The sequence below is a fragment of the Vicugna pacos genome, chromosome 12 (genome assembly GCF_048564905.1).
Source record: "Vicugna pacos chromosome 12, VicPac4, whole genome shotgun sequence".
NCBI lineage: Eukaryota > Metazoa > Chordata > Mammalia > Artiodactyla > Camelidae > Vicugna > Vicugna pacos.
In genome coordinates this window covers 11023969-11038158 of record NC_132998.1, presented here as the reverse complement: position 1 = coordinate 11038158, position 14190 = coordinate 11023969, and the positions used below count along the sequence as shown (strand labels likewise).

At 53.2% G+C, this 14190-nt stretch overlaps 1 protein-coding gene across 2 annotated transcripts; it reads left to right on the top strand.

The window, feature by feature from the left end:
• Nucleotides 1-6876: 6876 nt before the first annotated feature.
• ATG101 (autophagy related 101) lies at nt 6877-13027 on the top strand. Of its 2 annotated transcripts, XM_006203004.4 has the most exons (4): nt 6877-7016; nt 7272-7411; nt 9977-10303; nt 12325-13027. In XM_006203004.4, exons 3-4 carry the CDS (start codon nt 10052-10054, stop codon nt 12727-12729), a joined length of 657 nt encoding a protein of 218 aa, XP_006203066.1. In that variant the 5' UTR covers nt 6877-7016; nt 7272-7411; nt 9977-10051; the 3' UTR covers nt 12730-13027. The 2 variants fall into 2 exon arrangements, with proteins under 2 accessions (XP_006203066.1, XP_072828869.1); XM_072972768.1 differs by lacking the exons at nt 6877-7016; nt 7272-7411 and adding an exon at nt 8140-8251.
• The last annotated feature ends 1163 nt before the right edge of the window (nt 13028-14190 follow it).

The window sequence follows — 14190 nt, the reverse complement described above, 5'->3', positions numbered from 1 at the left end:
ACCACATATCATGCCCCATCACCCACTAGGTTGTTTTCATATGATGCTTGTTACTCCCAGCCCTCAACACCACCATATGAGGAAAGCGTGATTACCCCACTTTCCAGGCGGGCAACACAGCAGAGTGGCAGAGAGCAAGGACTCGACAACCAGACTGCCTGGCATTAAATCTTGGCTCCAGCTCTTACTGGCTGTGGAATCAGGGGTACGTTACTTAACCTTTCTGTGCCTCAGTGTCTTCGTCTATAAATGGGGAAAATAGTGGTACCTATATCACAAAGTTACTACAGTGACCACATTAATGAATGTATACAAAGTGTTTCCAACAGTGCCTGCCATGTAGCAAGCACTCGATAAATAACAGCTATTGTTTTCACCAAAGAGGAGAATTTATTTCAGTGGAAAGGAAATGACTTTCCCAAGGTCACTTGACTTCTAAGTGGCTGAACTGGGTGTGTCTAACTACTTACCATCAGGTATCCCTGCCCAGGGTCTTGTAAATAAAAGACACTCCATGCATGGTGGCTCCTCTCCAGGACCCTGGCTATTGGGGTACAGGGTTGGGGGGCTGATTTCTCCAGTACCGCCCTGCCCCACCCAAGGGCTGAAGCCTGGAGGCAGGCCCTTTCTTTTCAACTGGAAGAACTGGCCTTCAAGTCTTGCTAGGGGCCGGGAGGGCGAACAAGGGGGCATTGAGCCTGGTGGGGCCTCACAATGGCGGCTCTGTCCCTGCGGCCCGGGGGCTGGGCCGTTTCCGTCGGGGACAATAGTCAAAAGGCAGTGACGCCGGCAGAGCCTGGAATCCCGGGCGGGATTTTCCAAGGCCTCAAAGCCTGCTGTTTGTCTTCACAGGAGACCCAGGAAGCCTGACTCCCTGTCTCCCCCCAACCCCACCCACGCTAGGTCCAGGCCCAGAGGCCCAGCCCGGAGGTGCTACTGTGACTGGGGATGGTGGCTCTGAGGTCTAGGGTCTGAGTGGGAGCTCTACACCCCAGGGGTCTGTGCCTGATGGCCCTTCCTTGGGCCCTGGGACAGAGGAAGCTGCCTCACACCTGGACGTGGTTATGGAAGGACGTGGCCTGGGTCGGCCTCAAGGAGGCGGAGAAGCTTCTGAAGGGCACAGGCAACCACCTGATAATTGAGCCTTACGGTTGGTTCTGGGTGTCCAGTGCACCGGGCTGTGTGGTAGCCAGCTCTGGCTGCAGAGGGGAGCCTGTGAGAGAGCCTGTCCGAGGTGGGAGGCCACTGTGTGGTGGTGGACAGTCCATGGTGATGTCCTTCCATGTCCATGGGATAGCTTTGTTGGACCTGTTCTGGTTGAGGGCAGGGCTGGGTCCCCCTCGTGTGAGAGCTGGGCCTGGGAATTCCCATGGTGTTTTAGCTTAAATCTGGATGAGCCCTAGACCCACCAAGCCCCTGACTTTAGCAGTGAGCCCAGGACGGCTGGGCCTTCTCAGCACATGAGGCTGAAGAGGTGAGCCTCAGTCCATCCATCTTGCTACCCTGTCGGGCCTGGCCTTGAAGCCCCACATCACGGCCGGCAGCTGCTCTGTGCTCCCTGGAACAGCCAGAATGGTCCCAAAGCTCTGCTCCAACCCACTCCAGGCTCAGGCTGCTGCCAGCCTTGCCCTGGCCCCAGGCTGGGGGCTGTTTGGTTAAGGCCGAGACTGCGTGGTGGGACTCGACTCAGAAGCCTCTAGCCCGCGGTGGTAAGGGCAGGGAGGACCCAGTGCAAGGCTGAGGAAACCCTCCTCTACTCCCCCAGTATGTCCTTCCCCACCCAGCTGGGGACATTCTGAGGGCAGGAGGTACGTTTGGTGCATTCCAGGGTCCCCAGCTGGACTCAGAGCTGCCTGAGGGCAATGGGGCCCTGGGGGCTCTGGCCTTGACGTCTACCTCCAGCCCCCCTACCCCTAAGCCCATGCTGCAGTCGTCCTGCCCACTGCCCTAGCTCCCCTTTGCCTTCTGCTGGGCCCTGACCCTGCTAGGCTGGTGGGGAGCCATTTGAGGTCTCTTCAAGGTCTCACCCAGGTGCTGGCTCAGGACCATAAATCATGCCGGCATGGCTGTGGGGGCTGGGGGTGGCAGCTGGGCCGGGGAGGGGAGTGCGGGGGGGGGGCCTGTCCCAGGACATGCTGCGTTAGCAGGGAGCAGTGCCCAACTGTGAGCCGGGCCGGGTGCTGACTGTTGCTGCCCTAGTCCAGGCACATCAGAGGGAAAGGCTCCCACCCAGGGAGGCCAGCCTTGGGGGAGACCAAGCAGGAGACCTGGACCCCAACCCAGGTAACTGGGATACCATGAGGATAGATACAGAGGTGATCCCCGCCCGACAGGAAACTGAGGACAGAAAAGCAGCCCCCCAGGAGTAGGTGGAGAGACTCCCTCACTAGGGGTGGGGTAAATAGCCCTCTCCTTTAGCAAGGAGAGTCACGCAGAATCCTCTGCCCCAAAGAACAACAGACACTCACACACCATCCAGAGGAACAGAGACTCAGACCTTGCAGGAAGGAGAGATTGACCCTTTCTTCCCCCCGGGACAGACACAGAAATAAAGCCCCACCCCAACTTGGCCAGAGAGACAAACGCATAGATCTTCTCAGAGAAAGTGACACACCACCCTTCCCCAACGTGGAAGGACAGAGCCCCGTGTATTCCAGGGGGACAGGCAGCAGATATGCCACCTCCCGCCCAGTCCAGGTCTAGAGGCTGCCTGATGGCTGGGAGGCACCTCTTTCTCACGCTCTCTGCCACTCTCTCGTCCGCCCAGCCATTTCCTCTGCCTTGGAGATGGGGTGGGGGGAGGCTGGGAGTGACATCCCAGAAAGGATGAGAGGTGGAGGAGCCCCTGCCCAGGATTCCAGGGGGCAGATGTCAGAAGGGATCAGCTGGTCCTCACCACCCCCAGTGCCTGGTTCGGGTGAGAGGGTCAGCAGGCAGGGTGCCGGTGACCCAGCCAAGCTGGCCGCTGTCAGGAGCCCCCGGCCTGACGTCAGGCCTACTCATTGTTGCTGCTGGGGCTTGAGTCACTCCCTGTGACGCACTGGGGTCAGCCCTGGAGCGGCTGGGGGTGGCCTGCAGGGCCAGCTTCAGGGCTCAGCTCTCCCCTGGGCACACTAGGATGGGGTGGGGCCATCCGAGGCCACATTCACTATGCAAAGCCAGCTGCCTACTCCCAAGGTCTTGGGTTGGCCTTCAAGTTCCCTCCAAAGGCCTTCGCTGCAGGCAGGCCTCAGAGGGCCTTCGCTGGTCGCCTTGCCTGCCTGGCTGGCCATGGCTTTGGATGAAGTCAGCTCCATCCGTCCTGGCCTCTCCTGCCTCAGAACTCCCAGTATCCACCCTCAGCCCTCAATGAGACCTCTCCCTCCAGCTCTTTTCTTTCCCCTTTCCAGAAAGCCTCCCCAGAATAATTCCCTGAAGCTCCACTTCTTCCTGGAATCGCCAGCCCCCCTTCCTGTCCATCTCCGCAGGTTGGAGTCTTGTGCTTTCTGCAGCAGTCCCGGTTTTCTGCTGGTGCCCAGTCACCGCCCACCTTGCTGAGAGCAGGCCTTGGGGCTCCTCTTCACTCTGAATGTGTCGCTTTCTATTCCAGGCCACTGGCATCTCTCCGGGATGACAGCCGTCCCTTCCATCCTGGCCCCCTTTGGCCCCTGCAAAACCTGCTGCCATTCTCCATACCATTTATCATGTTTTCTTGCCGGCCCATCTCCTGTGTGAGACTCTGAGCTCCCAGAGGGCCGGACTGTGGCTTGTCCACCTTGGTAGGACACAGGCCTGGCATGCAGACAACTACACATGTGTGACATGAATGAATGATTACATCTTGGTCATCATGAGTAGTGGCACAGGATGGGAGAATTCATTCCACACAGCCTCATTTAAAAAACATTGAAATATCATTGATTTACGATGTTGTGTTAGTTTCTAGTATACGGCATAGCGATTCAGTTATACATATACATTTTCTTCATATTCTTTTTCATTATGGGTTATTACAAGCTATTGAATATAGTTTCCTGTGCTACACGGTAGGACCTTGTTGTTTCAGCCTCTTTTTTTTTTTTTTTTTTTGGCCAAGACCCTCCCTCCCTGACAGGACCACCCAGATGGGTGTAGAACTCAGGGTCAGAGTTGCAATGAGAATGGCCCTGTAAGGATTCAGGGGGGCATGGAGAGGCAAGGATTGGCCAGCTTCTGGGCCCCAGATAAGGGAGATGAGAGAGATCAGCCTCACCCTCAGGCAGGAAAGGCTCCATGGACAGGGAGAAGTTTTGGAGGGAGGAGAGTGGATAAAAGGATTGGCAGAAGGAGGAAAGAGTAGCCATGTGGTCTTGGCAAGTGTACTAGTCAGGGTTCTCTGGAGAAATAGAACCAATTGGAAGTATATATACAGAAAGAGATTTATTATGAGGATATAGCCTATGTGATTGTGGAAGCTGTCAGATCCCAAGATCTGCAGTCAGCAAGCCAGAGGTCCCAGAGGGCTGATGGTGTGGTTCCAAATGCCACCAGGCAGGCTCGAGGCCCAGGAGGAGCAGTTGTTTCAGTTCAAGTCTGAAGGCAGGAAAAAGCTGATATCTCAATTTGAAAGCAGTCAGGGTCAGAACTTTTTCTTCTATTCAGGCCTTCAACTGATTGGAGGGGGCTGCCCTCACTAGGGAAGGCAATCTGCTTTACTATGTCTATGATTCAAGTGTTAATCTCTTCCAGAAACACCCTTCCAGACATCACTCAGAATCATGTTTGACCAAATGCCTGGGTACTTTTGTGGCACAGTCAAGTTGATGTATAAAATGAACCACTACAGCACATCACTACATATCACTGAGCTTCGGTTTCATTATCTCTAAATTGGGGGCAAACTGTATTTACTGTCAAAGGTCAGTTGGAGGAATCAACTCACTAACACATGTGAAGTGCAGGTGTTGTGCCTCAGGGGACAGAGAGAGGTCAGACACTCCCTTCTCTCACTGGCACTCACTGGGAGCTGGGCTGTTTCCTCCCTCTCCAGGGCTGGTTTTAACCTCTTTGGGTCCCTCTCCTTTGACTCCTTACAGATCTTACCCTCTCAATATTTTATCTTGATTCCCTTCTGGTTTAGTCCAGGCTCCAGAAAAGGATGCTGGTCTGTAAGGCAGGCAGCTTCTTCCTCCCTCAGGCCTGGAGGTACTCTGCCTGGGGAGAGGTACCTACAACTGGGTCAGAGATGAACCAGAGACCAGGGCTGCACAAGGGTGGAACTATGGGGAGGAAAGAAGAGGTTGGGAACAGATGGGAGGGTGTGTAGCCTGGTGGAAGAAGGGATTGTGTAGGGGTTTTGGAAGAACTGGGTGGGAGAGGGGATGCCTAAATGGTGGGTGGGTGATAGGGATATGCTGGGGTCACCCAGTACTGGTATTTGACACCCGTCTATACCTCTGATGATCAAAATGTAATCCTTCATTCATTCTGGACTCTGCATTCAGTAATCATCCTGTAGCTGGAAATTGGACACAGTAAAAAAGTGGTACTTCCCCACCAGAGAGTAGGTGTTGGGTGGGGAGGGTGAGGGTGAGGAAACCAGAAAGAGAACTTCTGTCATGGTAAGGAATCCTGTATTTGAGCCCCAGCCTCTACCACTTACTGAGTGATCTTGTGCAATCTCTCAGTGTCAATTTCTTTATCTACCTTGTAGGATTGATTGGTATTAGGCTTAAATTAATTAATATACATAAAGCACATAGAATCATGCCCTTTCCAGTCCACTCAGTAAATGTTATCTATTATGATTTTGGGAGAGGAAGTGTGTGTTAGGAAAATGAGCATCTTAATCTGCAAGTAAACAACACAGGAGTGTCTCCTGTTGGTGTTGGGGCATGCCAAACTCTGGGCATTAACAGAGAAACTGACAAATCCTTGGCTGCCCTGGGCTTATAGTCTACATGGAGAACCAAATATGCTCCCAGAAAGTTACACAGCACAAATATGTACTCATATTTGTACAAATATACACTCATATTTGTATAACAATTTGGGGGTGGAGGGATGGGTTAGAGTGCCTGTGCTTAGCATGCACGAGGTCCTGCGTTCAATCCTCAGTATCTCCGTTAAAAACATACAAACAAACAAACAAAAAAAACCAGTTTACAATTCACAAAGGCTTTTCAATGAATTATCTCTTGTGATCCTCGCAACAGCTTCCCATTTATAGAGGAGGAAATCAGAACAGATGAATGACGTCAAGAGATACAGAGGCAATGGCAGAATCACAAGCTTTACAAGAATTGTCACCAGATCGGTCATGGCAGAGCACCAAGAAATGCTCCTGTGTGAAGATAACACAGTAAATTTACGACCCTTTATCCAGCATCTTTTTCCGGCCAGGGATCTTGTCTATTACGCATATTGAACAAGCTAAAGTTTTGCCGACCACTCAGCATAATGCACAGAACACTGGCCTAAGCTCATCTCCAGGGCACCTCTCCGAATGACATGCCCTTCATCTTAGGGGATCGGTGCCCCTTCCAGGCCTCTGAGTCCAGAGTAGGGGACCACGTCTCCGTCCCAGGAGTGGCTCGCCGCCGATGACTCCTCTCAGCCTAAGGGAGGCAGCACAGAGCCCATCAGGCCTCTCCTTCCCTCATCTCTATGGCGGAAGTGAGTTGTTCCGGCCGAAACACAACAACATTCTCGGTGATGGGAGTTAATGGATTCGTCCACTTGAGGGGGATATTTCTCACCATCAAATCTTAAAATCCGAAAGATAGTCAAGAAAAAGGCATCATTCAAACTATAAAGCAGCATAGGGCTCTGTTTTTCCGCTTGTGTGGCGGTAAGACGACTTGGGCGGCCGCACTGGTGTCAGGGCTCGGCCAGCCGTGCCGGCGCCCCCGCCGGAGGCCCATGGGGCGGTGGGACCGGCCGGGCTCGCTGAGGCGGGCAGGTCTTCCGGCGCCGGCACCGCCTCCTGCCAAGGGGAACTGGCGCCTGCCGGGAGGGTGGCTTCGTGGCCCGCGGGTCCCGGACCGGGATTCCGGCAGGTACGGGTCCGTTCTGGCCGCTTGCCCCCTTTTTCCGTGCGAGGGCGGGCGCGCCTCGAGCTCCTGGGCCCTGCCAGGCCGGGCGCGGGGCGCCGCTTCCGAGACCTGGAGGAGTCCGCTCCTCCCGCGTCCTGGCACCGTGGAGGTTCGCGGGGAGCCGCGGTAGGAGAAACCCGACCCGGGCGGGAAGTCCTTCCTTCGTCCCGCCGGGGTCTCTTGATGCGGAGCCGAATAACTTTGTGTTTTTGGTTTCAGCTCATCTCTTGCGGTTCATCGCACACGCGGAGGTTGGCGTACCTGCGGGGATCGCACCTGCGGAGGGCGTAGCTGGGCGTGAGGAGGAGGAAGGGCGAGATCCAGCCTGAGTGACCGGCACTCCAGCCTGCCCTCGTAAGGTGAGAATGGGGGTGCTCTGGGCTCCAGCCTGGCTCAGAGAAGGCGTCAGCCTCTGCTCCTGTGCTCTGCAGACCTGGGCCTTGGGGGGACCAAAGGGACGAGACTGCCCAGGCCCTGCCTCGGAGAATTCCCCTGCTCATCGGGGGCGGGCGTGAGGGAGCAGATAAACTCATCACAGACCAAAGATGGCTGCGTTGGGAAGGAGGCTGGATTGGGTTAGTACTGACTTCTTGGAGTAGTGGAGTCTAGCATAGCGCTGAGAATGAGGGAAGAGCCTGGGTTTGGGGCAAAAGTGAAGAGATGTATGGCTTGTTTGGGAATTACTGGGACACGAGAGGGGGAAGTTGTGGAAGAAAGGGGAGCCGGACCAGAGCTAGAAGTTTTTAGACGGGAAACAGCTAGATTGAGTTTAACTAGAGGGCAGAAATGAGCAAGAGCGCCCTGCTCAGCCTAAGGGTGTAGGAGAAACCAATCCAGCAACCATTCCTGGGTCAGGATGAATTGAGCAGTTACTTTGTACTAGGAACCAGGTACTGAGATTCCAGCAATGAATAGGATACGCTCCCTGCCCTCAAGGGCTTGTCTGCCTAGTTGGAGAGCCTGGACAAGAGTAACATCTGTGAAAAGCTAACTGATAGTACAGGTAGCTCTGGGCCGATTGCCAAGTGACAGGCAGAGCCAGCTTGATTTCTGAGCAATCTGAGGACAGTTGCCCTGTGTTTAGGGGCACACAGACAAACAAATACACTTCCAAGAGAGCTGCCAGATCCTGAGGAGATAAGATGTGATGTCAAGCTGGCATGTTTATGGGGACTGGAGACTCTTAACCAGTAGAAGAGGTAAGGGGGTGATGGAAAAGTTGCCTCTAACTATCTGAAAGGCTTGTTTATGGAAAAGAGATGAGATTTATTCTTTGTGACTTTTTTGTTTGTTTTGGGGGGAGGTAATTAGGTTTATTTATTTACTTCTTTGTTTTAATGGAGGTACTGGGGATTGAACGTATGCTAAGCACGCACTCTTCCACTAGGCTATATATACTCTTCCCCCTTATTTTGTGTGACTCTTGAAAGCAAAACTAAGACTAATGTTTTGAAGCACTAAGAGACAGATTCCTTCAGTAAAAAGGATAACTGAATTGAGCTGTTTAAAGATGGAGTGGCCTGCTGTGAGAGGTAGTGAATTCTCTGTCAGAGGAGGTGTGTTAGCTGAACCCTCTCCCTCTGGGCTCATACTTAGTTACTTTTGAAGGTCTGATTCTTAAGTCTATTATTTCCTTCTCACTCTCTCCACCAGTCCTGTCCTGTAGCCTTGCATCATCTCTCAGCAAAAAAGATGTCATAATTATAGCAGCTAATACTGAGTGTTTACTGCTTGTCAGGAACTGCTTTAAGTGCTTTACAGATGTAATTCATCCCATCCTCCAGATGACCCTTTCAAGGTAGCTATTGTTAACATCCCCTTTTTATAGACTAGGGAAACTGAGACATGTGGGGATTAGGCAGCTTGCCGAAGATCACACAGTGAGCAGTTGGCAGAGGTGGAGTTCCAACCCAGGCTGTCTGGCTTTCAAGTCACTGCTCTTAACCCCTATTCCACTGTGTTTTACATGTGTTATTTTATTTAATCCTCATAGCGATCCAAATTTATAGATAAGAAAATAGACTTAGAGAGGTTGAGAGATTTGCTTAAGGTCACAGAGCAAGATGTAGGGGAGCCTGGATTCAAACCCAGCACGGTTGGACGAGAAAACCCCCACACTCTGCACTTCACTCTCCCACAACCCACTGTGCCATCTCGATAATGGTCACTACTGTAGGGGCCTCTCACTGAATTCCTTGCCCAGCCCTTTCTATCTTAGATTGACAAATTTTTAGCAAGAGCCTGTGAATGGCCCTGGAAATGTGCGAGATTTGGTATGTACATGTGTCAGTCAGATGTTAAAGTCTAGTCTTCTTAGCTTTTCCTGACTTCTCAAAGCAGTTTGTGACCCCAAAATCGTGAAGAGTTATTCTTTGCCCATCAGCCAGAGTTAATTTTTGGATGCACAAATTTGATCTTGGACAGTGATGCACTGACCCTTCACTGCCTGCAGGACAGAGTTCAAATGCCTTAATCTGGTCATTCAGGGTCCCAGGGAATCAAATTCCAATCTTCCTTTTCTTCTTAGTCCCACTGTGTAGTCTCACCACTCTGGTAATGTTTACCTGCCTATCTCTCCTCTATCCTGGAGTCTTAAGGGTAGAAGCTGACAGGTGTTGCATGGTGTGCAGGTGCTGTAAAATGCACTGAATACCGTCACAGAATTCAAGCCCTGGCTGGTTGTTTGAATTGATAACTTTGAAGCTCTCCTCCATGCTTACTTTGGCAGCACATATACTAAAATCGAAGCTCTCCTATCTGACCCCGAGAGTCTAGGATTGTTGATTGTTGGCTGGCACGTGCTGCTGCAGCGCAGAGAAGGGTGTGGGGGTGAGGTGAGGCGGGGCCGGGCCTGGAGGGGAGTGAACAGGCAACACACAGGTTGTTCAGAAGGTGTTGGCATTCTGACCTGGCTCCTCTTGCAGGGTGGCCCCTGGGTGGGGTGAAGCTCCCTCATCTTTACTCTCGTCCCCATCCCATTGTGGGCCACTGGCTACAAGATGAACTGTCGCTCGGAGGTGCTGGAGGTGTCGGTGGAGGGGCGGCAGGTGGAGGAGGCCATGCTGGCCGTGCTGCACACAGTGCTTCTGCACCGCAGCACAGGCAAGTTCCACTACAAGAAGGAGGGCACCTACTCCATTGGCACCGTGGGCACCCAGGATGTTGACTGCGACTTTATCGACTTCACCTACGTGCGTGTCTCCTCTGAGGAGCTGGACCGCGCCCTGCGCAAGGTCGTCGGGGAGTTCAGGGTAAGGGGGTGGAATGGTGGGCTGCGGGTGTTCCCTGGGTGCTGTCCCCCTGGCTGGCTGTCAGACCAACTTCCCCTTCCTGGGTGTGCAGGTCAGGTTCTTTCAGGAAGGTGCATTCAGAGCTCCTCTGGGTGGGGAGAGCTTGGTGGGGGGCAGCGAGGGGGCCTTGTAAAAATACTGAGGAAGAAGGAGAGCAGGAGGCCTTGGTGGCCAGGTCTCCTGGGCGATCATTGCCCCTGTGCTCTTGACCCTGTCTCTGACTCCACAGCCCTCTCTGCTGACACCTTCTCTTTTCCTCTGCTTCCACTTGGGCCTTTCCCATATGAAACTCCCAGAGAGCATCCCTTGGGGAGCTTGGTGCGTGTTTGTGTGTGCCTGTGTGGGTGCAGAGAAGGTGGAAGGGGCACACCAGGCTGCTAAGGTTGGTCGCCTCAGAAGGTGGGACCAGGGGTGTGGTTTTTAATTTTATCTTCATTTGAGGTTTCAGTGTTTCACTGTTTCAGTGAATGTGTCATTTTAGATTTTCAAGTAACCAAGGGAATTTCTTTTAAGGTGCCCTGCCTGGGGTCAGACAGAGATGGAGGGTTGTCTGTCTGACTTCCAGTCCACATGAGTTGAGAGAGCCCCTACCTTGTGCTGGGCACTGCACGCTCCTTGCAGGGGGTGACCCCTCTCCCAGGCCACAGTATTGCCCACTCCCCAGCCCCCCGGTCCCTTGGAGCTTGGAGAGAGCTTCCCATCCCCCTGCAAAGGAGGCAGCGGTTCTCAGCCCTCTGTCCTCCAGATGCCCGTGAGAGGCGCGTGGAGCATAGTGGTTAAGAGCACACACTCTGGAGCCAGGCTCTACCACCCAGCAAGGGTGTGACCTTGGGCAAGTTACGCCACTCCTCTGGGCCTCAGATTCACTGTGTGTAAAATTGGAATGATAATTATACCCACTTCATAGGGCGTATACACTGGGAGGATTAAATGAGCCAAGTGCCTGAGGCCGTCATGCAGAAAGCTTATAGAAGTGGTAGCCAGCGTTACTGTCAGCGGGGTCATGTGAGCTTGGTTTGTCCATGAAGAAGAGTCTCCTTCCTTGATGGGCAGTTTAGGACTTGAGAGAGTCTTCCTTACCCTCTGGGTTGGCCCGCAGATGGAAAGGTGCTTTAGGGTCTCGGCTGTACTAGGAGGAGTGTGCGGCCACCACACCCCATGGCGGTGACAGGCAGAGGTACTGGACCAGGTGGTCCCACCTGCTTCTCAGAGGAGAGAGGGAGAAGCAGGCCGGTCTGGTCTGTCCTTCCCCTCACGTCCTACTTCTGCTCCTTGGCTTCTGTCTTTCTAATGAGGGATCACTGGGCTTTTCTTTGAGAGACTGTGAGTTAAGGTTGTCATTGAGTGAATGAAGTAGGGCTGGGCTTAACTGGGCACGGAGAAGGCAGATAACATTTGCCTGGAGAGGAGGAAATTTTGGAGAGAAGGTGATTTTGGAGAAAAAAATAAAACGTTTTGAAGGATGGGGGCCAAAGGAGTGGGGTTGTGGAAGGAGAAAGAGGCCCCTTCTTGTAAAGTGAAAAGCAAGAATTTAAAGTCAGTCTGGATTCAAACCCTGGTGCAGTCGTCATCCACTGGCCTGTGACTTTAGCAAAGTAACTTGCCAGGACCCTGAGCCTCATTCTGCCTCAGAGAAACGGAGGTTCTGTACCTGCCCCCCAGAGTTGTGGAGAGGAAGGGGCTGGACTGTGTGTGTAGAGTGCCTGGCCCAGAATACGGGCTTAAAGACATCAATTCTGAGCAAAGCTGGAGGAGTGGGGCAAGCAGATTTCGTTGGTTTGCTTGAACCACTCCATTTTAGGCCGGCAGTTTGCTATATCACTTCACACAAATCCTTTACTCTCTGGGTCTCATTCCCCGCCCTCCCTGAAGGACTAACCAAGCCAGGAGAGCACGTCCATGGGGCATAGGAAGCAGGCTCTCACAGGGCGAGAGCCCCTCACAGGCCTTGGCCTGCTCGTGTCTTGCTCCTCCTTCTCCAGGATGCTCTGCGCAACTCCGGGGGCGACGGGCTGGGGCAGATGTCCTTGGAGTTCTATCAGAAGAAGAAGTCTCGCTGGCCTTTCTCAGATGAGTGCATCCCCTGGGAGGTGTGGACCGTCAAGGTGCACGTGGTGGCCCTGGCCACGGAGCAGGAGCGGCAGATCTGCCGGGAGAAGGTGGGCGAGAAGCTCTGTGAGAAGATCATCAACATAGTGGAAGTGATGAACCGGCACGAGTACCTGCCCAAGATGCCCACGCAGTCCGAGCTGGACAATGTGTTTGACACAGGCCTGCGGGACGTGCAGCCCTACCTCTACAAGATCTCCTTCCAGATCACCGACGCCCTGGGCTCCTCTGTCACCACCACCATGCGCAGGCTCATCAAAGACACCCTAGCCCTCTAGGCCTTGCTGGGGCCTTGCGTGCGCCTTGATGGCTTGTGGACCTTGGCTTCTGAGGACCATACTGTTAGGCCCTTAGGGGCTCTGGAACCCACTCTGGGTCCTTGATGAGACTTGGAAGGGCCACTGCTGGCTTCCTTGTTTTGTGGTTGCCAGTCTCTGGCCATCCTCTTAACCTTCACTGTGGGTCAAGTCTGGCCTCCATGGTCTCTCCGCTCCCCTGGTGGGGGGGGTCCCCTTTCCTTCACTGTACAGAGGAGTCGTCACTAGGATGGTGAATAAAATTGAGAATGTGAATTTAGGTTGAGCCATCTGTCCCTTGGCTGGCGTTCTGCCCTGAAACATGAACACTTCTGGCAGACCTATGGGGACATGGGGGTATGTGGAGGGCAACATTCCAAGATGAGAGGAGTGGGTGGATGGGATTAAAGACAGATTAAAGCTGACTGATTTCGTACTTTGTTGGACATTCACATAAGCAGTGTGACCATAGTCAGTCCCATGAATGAGGACACAGATCAGGATCTGCTGCTTTGGGATATGATATGACTGTGGTATTTCTCCTCCCTTCCTAAGGACGCTATGACATCCTTGTCCTTTATATTACCTGGTCTTGCTTCAGGCACCCCCAAAGATCTCTCCTCTCTATTCATTGAGCACATCCAGGCCCCCACTTGCACCAAAAAGCTCATTTGATTTGGTGTCTCTCTCTCTCTCTCCCTCTCTCTCTCTCTCTCTGTCGAGATTGGCCAGCTCTCACTTGTCCAGTGTCCAGTGACCCTTCCAGTTTGAGCTGGCCTTTGCCGTTGTTAGGACATTGCTTTGATAACTCACACTTGTGTGCTTTTTATTGTTCCATATTTTAGAATGCTTTTTTGTGGGGTGGGGGTTAAAGGAGGTCCTGGGGATTGAACCCAGCACCTTGTGCATGCTAAGCATGTGCTCTACCACTGAGCTATACCCCCCTACCCCCTACAATGCTTTTTGGTTACATCTGGGCCAGTTCTAACCAGATTGAATGAACTGAGTGTAAGCAGGGGTGCTAAGGGAGAAGTGGATTGGGGGTCTTGTCCTTTGTCCTGGAGCATGTAGGTGCAGGGATGGCCAGGAGGTGTTGGCATATTTTTTCTCATTCCAGGCTGCTCTTGGCTGTGTGCTATTTCATGACAGGTTTTGTGATGTCCTACCTTTGACCTCTGGGGCACTGGGGAGTTGGAGAACTCTGGAGGTCCTCAGGGGTTAAGAGATGGGAAGCAAGTCCTTGATGAGCAGAGGGGTGGGGGTGGGTCTTAAAGTGCCCCCTGCCCTCCATCTTCCTGCCCTGGGGCCAAGGAGGCATGGGCCTGCTTGTCCAGCCCTAGGAGGCTCCCGAGGGGATGGTGGATGAGAAAGGCCACGCGTCACTAAGGTTCTGGAGGCTGCTCTTTCGCCTCCTGTCCAAGTGGCCACCTAGGCCACCTAGCA

Excerpts from the sequence above, each read along its gene's own strand:
- ATG101 (XM_006203004.4), top strand. The coding sequence starts at position 10,052 with ATGAACTGTCGCTCGGAGGTGCTGGAGGTGTCGGTGGAGGGGCGGCAG. Across the intron at positions 10,304-12,324 it reads AGGTCGTCGGGGAGTTCAGG|GATGCTCTGCGCAACTCCGG; the intron begins GTAAGGGGGTGG and ends CTCCTTCTCCAG.